This window comes from Cetorhinus maximus, chromosome 14 (assembly GCF_964194155.1).
Source record: "Cetorhinus maximus chromosome 14, sCetMax3.hap1.1, whole genome shotgun sequence".
Classification (NCBI taxonomy): domain Eukaryota; kingdom Metazoa; phylum Chordata; class Chondrichthyes; order Lamniformes; family Cetorhinidae; genus Cetorhinus; species Cetorhinus maximus.
The window spans coordinates 6,352,499-6,373,053 of NC_135892.1; the positions used below are offsets into that span (position 1 = coordinate 6,352,499).

Sequence of the window (20,555 nt, forward strand, 5' to 3'; positions counted from 1 at the left end):
TTTTTAATCTAACTTGAACTGTGCTATCTTCTCTAACCATGCTTCCTCTGAAAAAAAAAGTTGGTTTCACATCTTTTACTTACCGGTAGCTGTTCTGTTCTTCTGGAGAAAGTTCATTTTGGAGGGAGGAGCAAGTTGATGAGAGTGAGGTTTTCATTGACTGAAGGTCATTTTTTAAAGACCTATTTTGTCCAGTCACTTGAAATAAGTAGATGTGTCAGGATCGTTATGCGCAGATGACCAAAGCTGTTTTGTAAATTAAATTTTTTTTTTCATTACTGATAGATAAAGAAAAGCAGAAAAGAAAATCAGGACATATTGTGTGAAAATGCAGTACAAAATTTACCATAAGCTTTCAAGAGCTTTTTTAAAAAAAATCATCAAATTCTTTTACATTATTTGAAATGTGTTTTTTTTTAATGTAAACTCATTTCATCTTCAGGTTGTGCTACCATCTCTGTCTTCATTAAGGATATCTGTTTATGAGGAAGGAGGTAAATTTATAGGCCACCGAATATTGCCTGTACAAGCTATTCGACCAGGTGAGTACAACCGTGTCGCGTATACCTGTCCACAAATGTGTGTGAGGTTTTATTCTGTTGCCATTTGCCATCTTCTACCTGCAATATTGCTGAAAACAGACATGTTGCTGAAGCTTTTCATCTTGCACTCATCAGGACAAACACAAGAATGCCAAATTTCAGACGATCACAGCAATTTATACTACAGAGGAATAGGGTGCTGATTGGTTAGCAAGTCGACTCTGATTGCCCGAGGCATTGCCATGGAGAAAGCAATGGGGAACTACCAGCCTCCTCAAGCTTCCGAATAATTCAAAAAAGGCACAAGCCTTGAACATATTCCTTTGTTTGCAGAGAATGGGTCCCTTTTTATGAATGTATGTCACTTCCAACAAGTGTAATCGAGCCACATTACGAGCTCAACTCGTTATCTTAAATTGTTGTTAGTGTAGCTATTAGCACACTCTTGATTATACCTGTAACTTTGGTCTCTCCTATATTTTAGGTTATCACTATATCTGTCTAAGGAATGAACGGAATCAGCCCCTGATGCTTCCTGCTCTCTTTGTATACATAGAAGTTAAAGATTACGTCCCTGATACCTTTGCAGGTAAAAATGAAATGCTTTGTTCTGTTTTGTTTTAGGTAGCGAGCGAAACTACAACCAGTGATAAACAATGGAAGAATACTTGTGTTGGCCAATCTATCCACATCTACTTATTGATTATAATTAACATAGAAGCGTTTAAAGGAAAGATTGTAAAAAAAAGTCTTTTTACACAAAATTAATTCATTAAACCCTCATCCACCCCACTGAAAATTTAATCTACAGGCTAATGTAAATCTTGCAAATTTTCCTCAAGCTTCCTTCCTTTTATCTTCACAGATGTGATTGAGGCACTGTCCAATCCTATTAGATATGTGAATTTGATGGAACAAAGAGCACAGCAACTAGCGGCTCTAACTCTCGAGGACGAGGAAGAAGAAAAGAAAGATGTAAGCAGTGTTTTCATCTTGCTCGAGTGTACAAGTGTGCAAGAGTAATCCTGTTTAAAGCTGTTAAAATAGGGGGGCGTCTCCCGTGTGAGGAAATGCACAAGATCAGATGGAACACCAATTTTGCACTCAAAAATACTCATCGACTTCAATGGAGAGTCAAATGTAGGGGTGTGGGGGGAGGGGTGGAATCCGGTCAGTTCGCGAGTGACCAGTTAGGTTAAAATTGTCCCCAGTGCGTCAGAAAAGATATTACATTCAGAAAAACTATTCCGTCTTTTCTCTATCCATTGTTACTTGCTGGAAGATTCGCTGCTTACAGTGTTTCGGGTTGTTTCTACTCTATAAGGCGTGAATTTTGTTTTATTTATTTATTTGTTGACGTCCCGTGGAATTGCTCACTTTCTCCCCTTCCCTGTGGCTTTTTTTTAATTTATTCACGGGATGTGGGCGTCGCTGGCTAAGCCAGCATTTATTGCCCATCCCTAGTTGCCTTTGAGAAGGTGGTGGTGAGCTGCCCTCTTGAACCGCTGCAGTCCATGTGGTGTAGGTACACCCACAGTGCTGTTAGGGAGGGAGTTCCAGGATGTTGACCCAGTGACAGCGAAGGAATGGCGATATATTTCCAAGTCAGGATGGTAAGTGCCTTGGAGGGGAACTTCCAGGTGTTGGTATTGCGATGTATCTGCTGCCCTTGTCCTTCTGGATGGTAGTGGTCGTGGGTTTAATATCTTTCTGTTTGCATTTCTCTTTTTGTCTCCCGCTCTCTGTAGAATACCCATACATTTTCCCTCATTACCAAATGTCTGGTTTTTTTTTCCCTCAGACTCCACCTCCTTTGGTCTTTTGCCTCCATCTTTCTAGTTTGGAACTTGCAAAGCAGGAACGCAGTGCTGAGTCTGGGTGAGCAGGGAGGCTAGGAAAGGAGAGTGCAGGGAAACTAAAGTGGGGAAGAGCAAAGCCTAAGAAGGAGGCTGAGGAATGCAGATTGAAGAAGCATGCTTGGATTGGACACTTAGAAATCAGACCAGGCCAGGCCAGATCAGGCTGCAGCAGCCCCTGCAAAATAGTACAGGATATGAAGCAAGATGGTAGTGCACTTATGTTGCTTTGAATTGGTCCCTTGTAACTACATGGGACAAGTCAGAGCTGAGACATGGTTGGCACAGAAAGCAGTTGGCTAGAAGTCAAAGGTGAGTGGGCAGGTATTCAATGGACGCAAATGTTCACTTATTTATAGATTTAAAAACATTAGTATAGAATAATGGATCAAGTGTTATGGTAATGAGTTAGTGATGTATGTCATGATGTAACAGTGACATCAGCAGTCATGTACAAGAGAATAAGAAGAAAGCTGGAATAGTCTGTACAAGAGTGAGATGTACTTACCTCGAAGCCTAGAATGTATTATGATGTAAATAAAGGAGTTTTTGAAGAAACCTACCTGAGTTAGACCTTAGTTACTCATAGGTAGTGGGAAACCCTTGCAATCCTGATCAAGCCACAAGTTACCTGAAGAGAGATCCAAATACTATTCAAACCAAACCACAAACCATTTATAAGTGGAGACTGAAGTATTTCCCATTTTCTGGCATCCAGGTTCTTCCATATGCCTGTAGATAACAGTATGCATATCCTGTAGATAACAGTATGCATATGCCTGTAGATAACAGTATGCATATCCTGTAGATAACAGAATGCATATGCCTGTAGATAACAGTATGCATGTCCTGTAGATAACAGTATGCATATCCTGTAGATAACAGTATGTATATCCTGTAGATAACAGTATGCATGTCCTGTAGATAACAGTATGCATATCCTGTAGATAACAGTATGCATGTCCTGTAGATAACAGTATGCATATCCTGTAGATAACCGTATGCATATCCTGAATACATTGATCCAAAATTTCTTACTCCACCAATTTAATGGGGGTGTTTAACCATGTTTGTCACCTCTGTAAAAATAGAGGCTATAGAGATTTCAGAGGAATGCATAGTGCTTGTACGTTATTATCCCCAAGATGTAGCACTGGGGCCCAGTCAACATCAAGTTCTCCTTCTTCTTTCAAGTAGGGTCACACGGACTCAACGCGTTAACTCTGTTTCTGTCTCCACAGATGCTGTCAGACCTGCTAAGTTTTTCCAGCATTTTCTGTTTTCATTTCAGATTTCCAGCCTCTGCAGTATTTTACTTTCGTAAGGTTCTCCTTGTTAGCTGTCAGTCGGCCAACTAACAGAATAAATCTCCTATACTGTTACAACAACGTTCCCCATCCCCAGCCTCTATCCCCTACTCCATCAGTAAAATGCATTTGGATTTTCCCCACCAGATATCTCTGTGAACTCAGTGAGTGAGATTACCAGTCTAGTGCCTATTATCTGCCCAAAATTTGGTACCACGGGACCTCATCAGTGGAAAGTGGGTTGGCACCTCCAAACTTATTTGAATTTTACAAGATTACAAGAATTTAACAAGAGGCTGATACCCAGCAGAGAGAAATGTTTCCCAATAATCTGAACTGTGTTCAAATTCAGGTCTCTGAATTTGATTTGATTTACCTATTGACAGATACCCTGCGGCCATGCCCTCAAACCATTTTCTCAAACTCTCCTTCCCTGCGATCCCCCCTAGGAGGCAACAGTGGCATAATGATAATGTCACTCTTCTAGTGATCCAGAAGCACAGGCCAATGCTCTGGGGACGTGGGTTCAAATCCCGCCACGGCAGCTCGCGGGATTTTAATCCAATCAACAACATTCAGGGTTGAAAGCTGGGGCAGAATTTTAAGGCCCCGTTTTGGCGGGACGGGGGCCGTAAAATGCGGCGAGACATCCTAAACCCCATCGGCTTCAGCGGGAACGTAAAATCCCGCTGCCGTAAAATTTCGGCCCCTAGTCTCAGTAATGGTGACCACGGGTGGGATTTTCTGGTCCTGCCAGCAGTGGCCACGGGCCTGCTCTCCAAATTTTCCCGTCCTGCCTGCTGCATAGCCCATTAGCGGAACCGGAAAATCCAAGCCCAGGAAACTATCACCAATCGTCGTAAAAACCTATCAGGTTCACTCACTTACTTTAAGGAAGGAAATCTGCCATCCTTACTCTGCCTGGCGCACATTTGGACTCCAGATACACAATAATATGGTCGACTCTTATCTGCCCTCTGAAATGACTTACACCACCCAATCCGAGATCAGTTAGGGATGAGCAACAGATGTTGACCCTGCCATGAAAGAAGAATTTTTTTTTTTTTAAATTGTCAATTTTTTTCTCTGGTTTTCTGCTTGTGTTCTGTTTTTTGTCTGTTGAATGTTCACACATTGTTCCGTTGATTTGAGGCCAGGATTTTCCCCTCGGCGATTTGGGGGCGGGGCCCGCTCGCTGAGGGGAAAATGACGCGATATGACGTTGGGAGGAACCCTCGACGCCATCCCGGTCCCTTTAAATATTCAGGAAGGCGGGCGGACAGCGAAATCAGCTGTCCGCCCGCCGACCTGTCAATGGCCAATTGAGGCCATTGACTGGCTCATTAAGATAGTTAAATGCCCTGCCCGGCCAACCTTAAGGCTGGCGGGCAGGCCAGGAGCCCCAGCGGCCTGTAGATTATTAATGAAACTTCATCCACTGGCGGGATGAAGTTTCATTACCGTTTTGTAAAAATTTAATAAATTTTATAAGTTTGTTATCAACATGTCCCATCTCGTGTGACATTGTCACATGAGGGGGACATGTTAATAATTTTAAAATGCCTCTATTTTTTGACTTTACTTACCTGTCAGTAAACTCCCTGAGACAGCACTTTTCCTCAGGGAGCAGAGCGCACTTTGATAGATGGGGATTCCCACCTCCCCCCCAGAACAGGAAGCACATAGCGCTTCCTGTTGGGGATGCTGCTGGGCGGGCCTTAATTGGCCCGCCCACTCAAAATGGCGGCGGGCACCGTTTCGGTGGCGGGGGTCGGCTGCCCGCCTGCCGCCGAGCCGGTGGGGCCCGTCCGCCCACCAAGGGCTAAATTCTGCCCCAATGTCCATTTAGAGCACACCTGGAGTATACTGAGAGCAGATCTGGGTGTCACACCTTAGGAAGAATATATTGGCCTTGGAAGGAGTGCAGTGTAGATTTACCAGAAGGATACCTGGACTCCAAGGATTACGCCATGAGGAGAGATTAAACAAACTAGTGTTCTCTGGAATTTAGAAAGTTAAAAGGTGATTTGTTTGAAGCTTTCATATTGTTAAGATGAATAGATAGGGTCAATAGAGAGAAACTATTTCCACTAATTGAGGTGCCTTGGACCAGAGGGCTGTTGGATCCTGTGGATCCTCGTCGCCAGTTCATTGTGAGAGGTGGCCGAGTTGACACTATAGATAGATTGATCAGCAGACGCTTCTTAGGTGGGAACTTTTAGTTTATTTACAAATGTACTCAGCAGCAACTATATGGTGCTTTTACATCAAACCCTATCTCTACACTACTGACTACTAACTACAGAGGTCACCCTCTCCTATTGGGCTACTAAAGATCACGAGATCTTCCTTAACAATCATTATTCTAAAAAGTATATTACACACTAAATAAAACCATAATTACCACAGGAGCGGAATCAGAAAAATAAGAAGCCCAAGATCTTTCAGGCGTGAAGTTAAAACACAAATATTCGTAAAAAGAATGGTAGAGGTTTATAACTTTCCATTGCCAACTGTCTTCTGGTGTAGTATACTAATCAACTCAGACGCTCCAGCGCCATACCTAGCACGGAGGAAGATGGTTGTGGTTGTTGGAGGTCAATTATCTCAGCTCCAGCACATCACTGCAGGAGTTCCTCAGGGTAATGTCCTAGGCCCAACCATCTTCAGCTGCTTCATCAATGACCTTCCTTCCATCATCAGGTCAGAAGTGGGGATTTTGCTGATGATCGCACAATGTTCAGCACCATTCGCGACTCCTCAGATACTGAAGCAGTCCATGTCCAAATGCAGCAAGACCTGGACAATATCCAGGCTTGGGCTGACAAGTGGCAAGTAACACTCACGCCACACAAGTGCCAGGCAATGACCACCTCCATCAAGAGAGAATCTAACCATTGCCCCTTGATGTTCAATGGCATTACCATCGATGATTCCCCCACTTTCAACGTCCTGGGGGTTACCATTGACCAGAAACTGAACTGGACCAGCCATTTAAATACATTGGCAACAAGAGCAGGTCAGAGGCTAGGAATCCTGCAGCGAATAACTTATCTCCTGACTCCCCAAAGCCTGTCCGCCATCTATTAGGCACAAGTCAGGAGTGTGATGGAATACTCTCCACTTGCCTGGATGAGTGCAGCTCCCACAACACCCAAGAAGGTTGACACCACCCAGGACAAAGCAGCCCGCTTGATTGGCACCCCATCCACAAACATTCACTCCCTCCACCACCGACACACAGTAGCAGCAGTGTGTAGCACCTACAAGATGCACTGCAGGAACTCACCAAGGCTCCTTCAACAGCACCTTCCAAACCCACGGCTGCCACCATCTAGAAGGATAAGGGCAGAAGACATATGGGACCACCCCACCTGCAAGTTCCCTTCTAAGCCACTCACCATCCTGACTTGGAAATATGTCGCCATTCCTTCAATGTCGCTGGGTCAAAATCCTGGAACTCCCTGCCTAACAGCACTGTGGGTGTACCTACACCACATGGACTGCAGCGGTTCAAGAAGGCAGCTCACCACCACCTTCTCAAGGGCAGCTAGGGATGGGCAATAAATGCTGGCCCAGCCAGCGAAGCCCACATCCCATGAATTAATTTTTTTTTTAAAGTCACCCACTGCCTCTCCCTGACCTTGTTTAGGACCATATTTTCATATGGCAGGTGACCGTTCTACCACATAATACCGGTGAAGCTGTTTCAGTTAATTGTCCTTTGAAGCTGTTCTTCCCCTCAATTTCACAATTTGATTGGGAGCAGGATCATAAATTGAACCAGCCAGTTGCTGGCAAGCTTGCAGAAAAGCTAACGTGGCAAATCATTTTCATGAGCCTGTTGGCGGCCGCAGAGTCGGTGTGAAAGCTCCATCCATCATTGGCAAATATTTTAATCCTTCAGGTGGAACACAAGCGCTGGTCTATAAATCTGGACTCTTGTTACAGCAACGTGATGTGAAACCTTGGCCAACTAACCCGACAATGTGTCCTGTGCCTTTCTCCCGTTAAAGTGAAATAGTTAATGGGCTCCACTCTTTCCAGATTTTCCTGTATCTTAATACCTTTTCTCCCGTTTTTAAAAAATGTTTTGAAGATAAGTGCTTCGATTACTTTAACTGTAACTCTTCAATTGCAGTGCGCAAATGGCAACCTGTCTGTGGCCATGTTTCACTCACCTTGGGATATTGAAGGGTGTCTTATGACTTATGCTTTTCACTAGTGACTTGGCAGCAGGTTCTTTACCCTCTGTATGGGGTTACTTTCCAGAAGAATAGAAGTGAAAAGCAGGGAGATTATTTTAAACTTGTGTAGAACCTTCATTAAACCACAATTGGAGTACTGTGCACAGTTCTGGATTCTGTATCACAAAAAGATACACTAGAGAAGGTACAGGAAAAAGATTTGCAGGTGTGCTATCAAAATGGAGAGATTATAGCTATCAAGAAAGACAGAAAAGGCTGTGGCTCTTCCCTCTGGAAGGTAGAAGGCTGAGGGGTCACCTAACGGGATCTTTAAAATTTCAAACAGATTTGATAGAGAACGTGTTTCAACTTGCGGGGAGCCCAAAACGAGGAGTCGTAACTATAAGATGGTTAATCATAAATCCAATAAGGGATTCAGGGGCTGAATCTTCGGCTCGGTGAGCGGGGGCGGGGCCCGCTCGCCAAAGGGTAAAATGATGTAGGGTGACATCGGGCGTCTGTCCCGACATCACCGCGCGCCATTTAGATTTTCAGTTCGGCACGCGTGCAGCCAAGTAGACTGCGTGCCCGCCAAACTGTCAAAGGCCTATTAAGGCCTGGTATAAAGCAATTAAGGCAATCAGCTGAGCTGCCCGCCCAACCTTAAGGTTGGCGGGGGGGGCAGGCGAAGAGCTCAGGCGGCCTTTGCATTTTTCATGGAACCTCATCCACGGGCGGGATGAGGTTCCGTGAAGGGTTTAAAATTTTCAGAAAGATTTTTATTAAAATTAATGTACAGCTCATGTGACAGTTTCACATGAGGGGACATGTCATAAAAATTTTTACAACACTTTATTAGACTGTTTAAACTTAAAACTAATCATGTGCGAAAGAGCGCACTCCCAACTCAGGCAACAACCCCCCCCTGCACGGACACGGAGCGCTCAGCGATTCCGGGCGCGCGTCACGCTGGGCGGGCCTTAATTGGCCCACCCACGTAAAATGGCAGCGCCCAGCCGATCTGGGGCGCCGATCAGCCCCGCGCCCGCCCCCACACAACACCCCCGATGGGGAGAAAATTCTCTCCTAGGAGGATCTTCATTACCCAAAGCCTGCTTATAGGCTACCACATGGAACACTTGTAGCAAATAATACAAATACATTAAAGCTAGATTAGTACATGAGCTGGAAAGGAATTTAACAATAAGCTGAATACGAAACCGAATAGTGTGGGAGGAGGCTCGTGTGGAGTATAAACAGAAGCGTGGACTAGTTGGCTTGAGTGGCCTATATCTGTTTTATCTTTTATGTCTGTTTTCTGTGCAGAATAAAAGAAATAAGCAGGTTTGCTCAATTTTGCCAGTTGGTGAAGAGGAAGTTGAAGATGTTGCATGATTGTTAACAATTGTTGATATTCTGCTTCATTTTATGGTTCTTCAATTCTGAAGCAGGAGGCTTTGGTACTTGTCCCATGAGGAATTACATTGCCATCCCCCTAGCCTATTGTCCAGGTACATCACAGAATGAAAAAGCGCATGTACCACATGCTTTGGAATAAAAGGTGTCTCTGTGAACTTGTGTCACTTGGTCATTCATTTGGTGGATCACTGTAGCAAGTAGCTGAGGCCAGCTAAAGCTGCTGATCAGTTATTCAGCTCCGAGCCCTTTTTAAATTAGTATTCATTCATGGGGTATGAACATCGCTGGCTAGGCCAGCATTTATCGCCCATCCCTAACTGCCCTTGAGAGGGTGGTGGTGTGCCGCTTTCTTGAATTACTGCAGTCTGTGTGGTGTCGGTGCATTCACAGCGCTGATCGGCAAGTGGGTTCCAGAATTTTGACCCAGGAACAGTGAAGGGACAGCGATATGGTTCTAAATCAGGATGGCGTGTGCCTGGGAGGGGAACTTCCAGGTGCCGGTGTTCCCGTGCACCTGCTGTCCTTAAACTTTTAGTGGTAGATGTCACGGGTTTGGAAGGTGCTGTCAAAGGAGCCATGGCGAGTTGCTGCATCTTGTAGATAGTACACAGGTGGTTTAAAAAAAAAAGAGCCTCCTGTGGCCCCTAATTGGCAGCAGGAAATGGGACAGACACCTCTGCTCACTTTAGTGCCCATCCTGCTTCTGCCATAATTTTGTTGTGGTGTGATGGTATCGGACACCCCTTTCTCCATCACTTCCGCCTTATTGTGCTCATTTGTATTCACACCAGTAATCCCATTGGGATTAAGGATCATCATGGAGAAGACACAAGGGCCTACATTGAACTTACACAAATGCATTTAAAAGCCATTTTGTAAATATGTTTTAGTTCTCTGGTTTTACACAGGAGTATAGAGGCACAGAAACAAGAGTTGGTCAAAGTGCTTCCTGATTTCACTCCTAACCCTAATTTTGAGATTGTGGCCCCTTGTTCTGGATTTCCCCATGAGAATAAATAGTTTCTATCTAACGTATAGAATCCCTTTATCATTTTCAGGACATTGATTAGGTCATCTCTCAACCTTGTAAATTCAAAAGAGAATGAACCAAGCTTAACCTCATAATCTAACCTGTAACATTCTGGTCAATTCCACAGCCAATTTATCTGTCCTGAGGCTCAATCTCCAATATTGAACACAGTACTCCAGATAGGAGACTAACCAAGGTTGTGTACAACTGAAGCATCACTTCCTTAACTTTGGATTGAACCCCCTTAAGATAAAAGCCAACATCCCATTAACTCTTCAAATTAATTTTTGTTTCTGTGCTTTTAGCGATTTGTGGACATGAGCATTTAAATCTGTTTGCTCCTCCACATCTCTTAGCCCCTTAGCCATGACGAAAGATTTTCTTTGTCAGATCACATCCTTCCCCATATTGACCTCCACCTGCAGTAGCTTTTCGCACTCCTTGAGTCTGTCTCCGTACCTTTGTAACTGTCTAATCCCAGCCATCCAACTGATTGTCCCTCCTAACTTAGAATCACCTGAAAACTTGGAAATCCTATCCTCTAATCTTTCATCCAGACCATTAATGTGTGTGGCCAAAAGCTGAAACCCCATGACAGATCCCTGGGGGATACCACTTGTCAAATCGCACCAACCTGAGAACATGCCATTTACCCTTAATTTCTGCATTCTACCTCTTAATCAATCATGGCACAAAGCTACGTCCAATTTCATGTGCTTTTCATTCTTGCTTATGATGTCAGGCATGGAATTTTATCAAAAACCTTCTGGAAACCCACAAAGAGAGCATCCGTAGGCACTCTCCTATCTCCCATTCGAGTGGCCTCAAAAAATTCAGTTCCATTAGTCAAATATAACCTACCCTTCACCAATGTGGACTCTCTCTGATCAGCTAATACTGCTCCTAGTGCTCAGACATTCTGTCTCTGCTGATAGATTCCAGTAACATCCCCACAGTCGATGTTAAACTGGCCAACCTTTAGTTACCTGGTTTCTCTCTCCTTCCCTTCTTAAATAATGGAGTGACATTTGCAATTTTACAAACCAAAGGCACAATTCTGGATTCTCGAAAGCTTTGCAAAATTATGACTAATGCATCTGCAATTTTCCCACTTATTTCTTATAATATTCTGGAGTGAAAACCATTAGGTCCCAGAGATTTATCGACCACAAGCTTCATTATTTTCTCCATTACTTTTTTTTTAAACTTCTATTAAATCCACTGAGTTCCTTCCATTGACTTTTTTTTCCAGATTCCTTTGTACCAATAGTAATCTGTCCCCAGTCGACACTGTGAAAGCAGATAAAAAGTATTCATTTAACAATTCTGCAATTGCTTAATTGTCCATTATAGACTCGCCTGCATCTGTGTTAATGGGCCCATATTCTTCTTTAGCGGTCTCTTAGTATAAATTGGTTTCTGGGAATAGAGGGCTGCCCTGTGAGGAGATAGAAAGGGCCTACATTTTCTGGAGTTTAGAAGAATGAAGGGCATTAAAGCCTATAAAATTCGGACTAGAAGGATGGATTCCAAGAGGCTGTTTCTCCTGGCTGGAGAGTCTAGAACTAGGGGTCATAGTCTCAAAATAAGGAATCAGCCATTAGGGACTGAGGGAAATTTCTTTAGTCAGAGGGTTGTGAATCTTTGGAAATCCTGACCCCAGAAGCTGTGGACGCTCAGTCATTGAGCCTATTCAAGACTGATATCTGTAGGTTTTTGGGCACTAAGAGAATCAAGGGACGTGGGAGTCAGAGGGAAAGTGCAGTTGAGGTAGACAATCAGCCATGAATTTACTGAATGGTGGAACGGGCTCCAGGGGGCCGAATGGCCTACTCCTGCTTCTACTTCTTATGTTAATATATTTATGAGACCATCTGCTGTTAGCTTTAATATCCCTTGCCAGATATTTTTAATATTCCTTCTTGCACCTTTTTTACTTGACCCTGCCTTGCATGGCTGTTGTTCCTTTTCGTAGGCCAGGATTTTACAGCCCCATCACGGTGTGTCTCCCCCCGGTTGATGCGGTGAGCCATTTAAATCTCCATTCAGTTCGGCGGGACCATAATATCCCACCGGCGAGAGGGGCTGTAAAATCCTGGCCATAGTTTTTTCCAGCCTTCTGGATTTCTGTTTTTCCTTCCATTTGTCTTTTCATTGAGTTCAACATTGTCTCTCGCTTCATTTGTTGATTGTGGTTGCTTAACTACACAAGTGGACCTTTTGGGTTGATGTACTGGTTTTGTATTGTGCCAAATACTTTGCGTACCTATAACTATTAACTGGAGTTAGTCATTAACGGCTCCACCCAGTTTACTGTGGTCAATTCATGCATGATCCCTTTGGAATTTGCCTTACTTGAATTTAAATTCTTGGTTTGTAATTCCCTCTTGAAGTTAATATTAAATTAATCCACATTGTCATCATTATTTGCAAGGCATTCCCTTACCGACAGTTGCTAACTAATTCTAGCTTGTTACTCTTCACCAGGTCTAGTATGGCCTGTTCCCTTCTCAGTGGGGTAGAACTTAGACCTCTTGCCCATTTTACACCGTGTCCGATTTTGGGGACCCATTGGGTCAGGCAATTTTGTCAGGCATCACTGACAGGAATGGTCACCTCGCGGCTATGCCATTGGGCTAGCAATCCTGACACCTGGACGAATGATCTAGTGATTTGAGTTCAAATCCCCACTGTGGCAACAGGGGAGTTTAAATTCAGTTAATTAAGTAAATCTGAAACAAAAGGCCTGTCTGAGGTGATCATGTGATTCTGGATTACTGCTGTTAAAAACCCACCCACTTCAATAATGTTCTTTAAGGAAGGAAATCTGCCGCCCTTACTAGGTCTGGCCTACACATGGCTCCAGATCCACAGTAATGTGGTCGACTCTTAATGGCCCTCAAAACGGCCTAGCAAACGCCTGAGTTGTTAAGAAGGTGGCTCACTGCCATGTTCTCCATAGCAATTGGAGATGACCTTGTCAGCGATGCCCACATTCTGTGAATGAACAAAAAAAACTTGACTATTGCTGAAAAAACAGACATGCCTAAGCTTCTCGTCTTACACTCGTCAGGACACTCGCAAGAATACCAATCTAAGGGGAAAACAACAATTTATACTGTATGTGAACAGAGTGCTGATTGGTTTGCAAGCAACGTTACCATGGAGAATGCACCACTGTTGGTGCCTGACAGTTAACTGCCTAGTGTTGTTTGAAATTTAAAACAGGCAGCTTGACCCTGATTGGTCAAGGCATTGCCCTGAGGAATGAGTCAGCGAATGGCTGTTACTTATTGTTGGGCCCTGACATGTGTAAGTGAGACGTTTATCACGTGTTTTAGACCACATGCCAAAGTTCAATGTTGCAGAACAGGAACCAGGCCTGTCCCATTCACAATTCTTAAGCTGAGGGCAACTCACTGTTTTTTAAAGAAAGACTAATTTGTGAGCCTTGCTTTGTAGAGTGCTTTAGTATTTGGTAAGGTTGTTGATCCAGTGAGCCTTTGCACCTGTGAGCTAATAGTTGGCTAATCAGATATCGTAATATGTTATTGTAATTTATTCAAGCAACAGCTGTACTAAGCACAAGGTTTTGATCTATATACGATACAAGGCAGCTGGAGCAAGGGGACTGGTCTCTGTTTATGACCAAGATGTGTCTATTCTAATTGCTTAAATTCCCTCTGTGTTCATTCACATGCAAATTTTGAGTGTTGCTCTCAAAAAGAGCCCATTATTTCCATCTGCTCTTTTTCCTCCTCTCTAGCTCTATCTCCCCACCAACCGTGCTCCTCCAACCCCATGCACGCCCCCCTCTCCAACCCCCCTGCAACCTTTCCTTCACTCAAGCGGAACACATTTCATTTCCCTCCTCTTGAGAACTTTGCCCCCTCTCCAAAACACAGTCTGCCAAACTTCTCAGCCTTTCTACTCATGCTGCCTTTCCAGGCATGAATCATCCTTTGTTGAGCCCACATCTGTTCCTCTTTTTGCCTTCTCTGGGATGCCGATCGAGGCATTGACGGGCGGGAACCATAACTGCCGCTCTCTTCCCAACTGTGTCGCCCAAGGTCTCCACTGGGTGTGATCTTGCCTCCTTGTTGTCCTGCTTATTCCATCCACTACTGGCCACCTCATGCTGCAGTTCAGCCAATAATCATCGCCCCGTCCACATTTCCCTCCAGAATGCCCGTTCGTGTGTGGACAAGGCACTTGCAATCCTCAGCCTTCTTGTGTTCAATTGCATTGACATCCGGACCTTGACTGAAACTTGGCAAATGAAGGTGGAGGCAAGGTGTCACCATCCAAGTCCCTCAAGTCCAAGGAGCACGGCGTTGAACATACCTGGTGCAAAATTGGTTTAATTGTCCATCACCAGAACTAGATGAACCGTATCAAGAGCTATCAGGTCAAGCTCTGCCTCACTGCACAGACATTAGTTTGAAAAATTCTTTGGCTTTTTTCTGAACAGCCTCGAGCAGTCCCTTTAGAGATCGCTAGCAAAGCCATTCAATGCCTGGTACATCTGGGCAGAACATTCACAGTTTACATGCCCCACTCATTTTTAACCTAAGGATAGCAATCTGGGTAAGACAGCCAGTGTAGGACTCCGAGTTATGTTTTTAATCAGTCATTTACCTGAAGCTCAATCACCGACAGGCCTGCCTGAAAATTGCGCCCATATCAGCCTTAGTTATCAATGGGGCTATGTTTTGGTGAGGAATGGCATCTGCCAAGTGGAATGGTCTCCCGCCACCCACACCCACTTCAGTGTCAGCATCAGATCCAGTCACTTGTAAATGACCTTTCTATAAATTGGTTTTCTCATAATTTCCCCCCTTTTTTCCTATACTTGGTGGCAATTTCTCACGCAGAGAATCAAGACAAAGCAAAGGAATGCTACGGAGGTAAGAATGTTTTTTTTTTATTCGTTCATAGGATGTGAGCATCGCTGGCAAGGCCAGCATTTATTACCCATCCCTAATTGCCCTTGAGAAGGTGGTGGTGAGCCGTCTCCTTGAATCACTGCAGTCCATGAGGTGTAGGTACATCCACAGTGCTGTTAGGGAGGGAGTTCCAGAATTTTGACCTAATGACAATGAAGGAACGGCGATATATTTCCAAGTCAGGATGGTGTGTGGATTGGGGTGGAACTTACAGGTGGTGGTGTTCCCATCTATCTGCTGCCCTTGTGCTTCTATGTGGTAGAGGTCGTGGGTTTGGAATGTGCTGTCGAAGGAGCCTTGGTGAGTTGGTGCGGTGCATCTCGTAGATGGCACACCCTGCTGCCACTGTGCATTGGTGGTGGAGAGAGTGAATGTTTAAGGTGGTGGATGGGGTGCCAGTCAAGCAGGCTCCTTTGTCCTGGATGGTGTCAAGCTTCTTGAGAGTTGGAACTGCACTCATCCAAGTTGTATTCCACAACACTCCTGACTTGTGTCTTGTTGATAGCAGAAAGGGTTTGGGGAGTCAGGAAAGACTTATATGAATATTATAGGTTCAGTAGGTCTGATTGGGACCTTTCACTGTGGCTGTGAATTCTGGGTCAGACTGGCTTGACTTTTTGACTTTCTGACTTGCCAAACTTTAGTAGCAGTACTCATACTCACAGAGGGAGGTGGTGGCATAGTTGTATTAGTCTAATATGGACTAATATTCCAGAGACCCAAGTTAATGTTCTGGGACCAGGGCTCAAATCCCACCACAGCATATGGTGAAATTTGAATTCAATAAAAATTCGGAATTAAGAGTCTGATGGTGATCATGAAGCCATTGCTGATTGTCATAAAAACCCATCTGCTTCACTAATGTCCTTTGGGGAAGGAAAGTCAACAGCTCTCCATATTTTTCCATCCTGCCCATGACGATGTCCACCGGTGACAGGGCCAGAAAATCCCGCCCAATGTTTTGAGTCCAACATGACTTCTTCGGAAAGAGTCAGATTCAACTCAAAACGTTAACTCTGTTTCTCTCTCTACAGATGCTGCCAGAGCTGCTGAGTTTTGTCCAGCAATTTTTTGTTTTTTATTTTGTTGGTGTAATGTTGGCTGAATTCACAAGACAAGTGGGTAAGCCATTATCACTCCTCCTCATGACTTTAAGGGTGAGGAAGGCAAGATTCCATGCACGCGTTCACATATGTGAACACAACTTAAGCTTAAACGTACTTTTTTTTTTGGGATGGGTTTGACTGTGCCTGCTTTTATAGCCGTCTCAAATGCCCAGTGAAAACCTCTTCAGGCTGTGATAAGTGATTGGCTGGAAGCACTAATTCCTGTGGTTGCCAGGAGACATGACTCAGTGGCTCTAATGATAACTGAAGAATTTCGGTGACTCAGAGCTTTTGAAAAGAGACTGCAAAAACACTTCAAAATTTCCCCATTTTGATAAAGGACGTGTAGGCAATGCCAACTGATGCTGAGCAGCGTCAAAAGATGCCCAGCATCGAGCTAGATCGAAACCCAGGTGACGGAGAGCAGCCAGCAGACTGGTCAATGCTGGGGGTGGCAAAGTTCAACCAAAAGTTAGTGAGTATCCCTGGCTACATCTTTGGGTGCGTGGCGAGATCATTGTTTTTGAGAGTGTGGCTTATTGTATATCTTCACTGATTGTTCTGAGTATTCGTGTGTCAACATGGTTCCTTGGGTGGCACTCATGCCTCTGAGCCAGAAGGTCGTGGGTTCAACTCGAACTCCAGGACTTGAGCAGAGGAGTCACTCCAGTGTAGCACTGGCTGAGTGCCGGACTATCAGAGGTGCTGTCTTCCTGACGAGACATCAAACCAAGGCCCTGTCGGCCCTCTTGGGTGAATGTAAAAGACCCCATGGCATTATTTCGAAGAACAGCACTCCTCGGTCTCCTGGCCAATATTTACCCCTCAATCGACACCGACAAAAACAGGTTATCTGGTCACTATTACATTGCTGTGTGTGGGAGCTTGCTGTGCACAAATAGGCTGCTGTGCTTCCTACATCCTGCACCCCAAAAAATGTACTACATTGGCCGGGCTTTTCCAGCTCCGGTGTGGCAGATGCGGCAAGCTAGCCAAAAGTCCGTTGACTTCAGCAGGACCGGAAGATCCCGCTGGTGAGCAGGGCTGGAGAATCCTGCCCATTGGCGGGGAAGGTGCTTTGGGACATTTAGTGGTTGTGAAAACTGCTAAGTAAATGCAATTCTTTCTGTTTTCCCTTTCTCGTTTATTCTTTACTTAACAAAGGCACGTATTTTATCATGGTCTATTTTCTGGCAGATATTATTACATTGTAGGTGATCCAATCAAGGATTAGAGGTGATGCAATGGTGTTTTTTTTTAATCTGCATTATGCAAATGACCAAGTGCAGGCCAAGAGTAAGGTTTATATTGTAACGACCAACTCCAGAGCACCAGCTAGGGTTGCCCTAGAGTCTCCAGGACTTGGAACTTGATCTCCAGGACACTGTTGCGAGCAAGCCAGGGGAAAGATCACAGAGGCAATATAGAATCATAGAATGGTTACAACAGAGAAGGATGCCATTCAGCTCATCATGTCTATGCTGGCTCTCTGCGAGAGCAAGTCCGTTGGTCCCGCTCCCCTGCCCTTGCCCTGTTGCCCGGCAATTTCTTTTTCTCTTCAGATGCTTATCCATTTCCTTTTTGAAATCGATGATTAAGTCTGCCTCCACCTCACTCAGTGCATTCCAGATCCTAACAGCTCTGCTTAAAAAAGATCGCCCTCATGTCGCCATTGCTTCTTTCGCCAATCATCTTTATTGCTGTCCTCAGATTCTCGACCCTTCTGCCCACCCCTTTCCACACGAAAAGACAATCATTTTGGAGAAGGTTTTCAAACTATTGGGAATGTAAAGACTGACGCAGTTGGAAAAAATAATGTGTTAGGACAGTTGTGCTTTCCCTTGAAATGAATATATGCTTTAAAAATGTAATAACTATTTCTAAATTATGTCAGCTGGTATTGCTTTGTTCCAGACACCAAATTTATATATCAGAAAAATAAGGTAAACCTCAGGGAGAAGGGACATAGAATGGACTGAAAAATGAAAGTCATGAGCTGCCTTTTTCTCTTTACAAAGCATACAAAAATTGCATTGCCATTAATCGCTGGTAAATATATAATTAATCATTCAGTCATGAATCATAAAATGACAAATTTATCTGAGATGTTCCTGTCTATATAATTTAAGCAAGAGTTCTCGCGCTGGTGGGACTAGGTAATGCCATGAAAGGGTTTTATTTTCCTGCTGATTCCCTGTAATTACCATCAAGGAGTGAAAGGAAAGCTGCCTGAAGAACAAATCTGAGCTGAAGCGCACAGGGCCACTCAATCAGACGCCATGGCAACTGGTCATCAGAGTTTGACCATCACAGAGTCTGAATTGCCCTACGGAGTGTAGGAGTTTTCAAGGGGAAAATTGGAGTGAGTGTGTGTGTGTGTGTGTGTGTGTGTCTGAGAGAGAGAGAGAGCAACTGCAGATTTGGCATTCACAAGAATAATCTGATGCCGACTGCCAATCTACAAACAGAACGCATAGAGGAGAGAGCAGACTGGATAGGATGTTGAAAACATGCTTCGAAAAATTGGACATCACAATTATGTTTACTCACTTTGCAGCAAAACAGAGGTACTGTTTCTCTTAAAATGCTCTGATGGCGATGACTGCTCTTTATTTGAGGTGAATTTCTGAAAACTTGGTTCCAATTAACACCCTCCATTTGTATGTACCTGGGCAGTGTCGAGCACTGGTATTATGTAGCAGCAATTGTAGAATTTTGTTTTTGAACTTCTGTCAATAAATTGGGTCATTAATCAGCAACCCACCTGCAGATATTTTGGGCAAGGGAAGAATAGATTTGTTAATGTACCACAGCGATAGTTTTCAATGGGATTGGTGAACTTCTTCATTCTTAAGGGTGAACAATCTGTCCCTGTCTTTCTCTCAGGCTGAACCTGGTGACATTCCCGCAGAGCCTAATAATGATCCAAAGACAGCTCCAGCAGAGAATGGTGTGAGTCATCCATCTGGTCAAACATCCAAACCCTCCACCCAAGTCACCCATGTTCAACCTGCACCAGGTACGTGAGTTTATGCTTAATGGATTTTTGTTTAAAAAAAGGAATTGAACAAATAAGTTTTTGCACTCATTTACAAGCCATGTTATTAATCCAAAATCTTTTTGCGTTGTGTGTTAGCTGCAGTCAAAACAGCTGGCAAAGCAGAAGATCTCATACAAAGCGTCTTGTCAGGTAAGATGTTAACAAATTCGGTGTGACACAAGGACTTAAAATCGTTCCTATCCCAAATGTTAAAATCAGAGAAAATGTAGAGGTGAAATAAGAATTATATACCTGTACAGTACATTATAAGATCTAGGATGGAATTTTTTTAAGTTTACACATAAGCAGACAAGATAGTACAGATTCAACTGAAAAGGTCCTGACATGAGAATGAAATCTTGCCATTTAAAAACTTATGATTGTTACATGACTTTTAATTATCATTTAACAAACATACAAATGATGAAATTGCTATATATATATATATATATATATGTATGTATGCCATATATACTTACACAATATTAATCATCAGTATCAGAGAACCACAGTTTGGAACATTCACATTTAAAAGAATGTTATCCTGCTAAAAAAAAAGGCTTAGAAAACCTATCTTTCTTCAGAGGGAAAAAGGACAAGTTATATATCATTTTTTTTATATAGTGAACATGCACATAAATGGAGCATTGATGCTATCGATACAATTTACCTCACTGCATCATTTGCTTATAAGTAAATAAGAAAAGTTTTACCAAGCACGTTCTTGTCACAGTTTCCACAAGCAAACTAAACACCTCATTTCTGACTGATTACAGAGCAATCTTCATTTGGTTCGTTTCTACCCGCTTAAACCAAATTACAGAGTGCCTTCACCATTCAAACACTTTAATGCATCCCTTTGTCATTTCAACAGCATGCAATAACTTGCTTAGCACCTCTGTTAAACCAGCCGGCAAAAGGAATCGGAAAGAAACGTGTATTTGTCACTCAGCGCCATTTCAAGGCTTCAGACTCGTGTTTAAAAAATCGTCCAGAATATTGAGGCAGACGAGGACAGAAAGTTTGAATATAAATGAATTTTCTGCCTGTGTGAGTTATACAAAAGCAAATTGGATTTTTAAAAAGCGAAGGTATTGTGCTGAGCAGTACTTCAAGGTGTCC

At 43.6% G+C, this 20,555-nt stretch overlaps 1 protein-coding gene across 1 annotated transcript in view; it reads left to right on the forward strand.

The window, feature by feature from the left end:
- Positions 1–20,555, forward strand: part of plcb1 (phospholipase C beta 1) — a 315,255-nt gene that overhangs the window by 193,161 nt on the left and 101,539 nt on the right. The window contains exons 20-24 of the mRNA XM_078556434.1: positions 443–542; positions 1,027–1,131; positions 1,408–1,517; positions 19,280–19,412; positions 19,530–19,583. Coding sequence (XP_078412560.1) covers positions 443–542; positions 1,027–1,131; positions 1,408–1,517; positions 19,280–19,412; positions 19,530–19,583 — 502 coding nt within the window. The remainder of the gene's footprint in view (positions 1–442; positions 543–1,026; positions 1,132–1,407; positions 1,518–19,279; positions 19,413–19,529; positions 19,584–20,555) is intronic.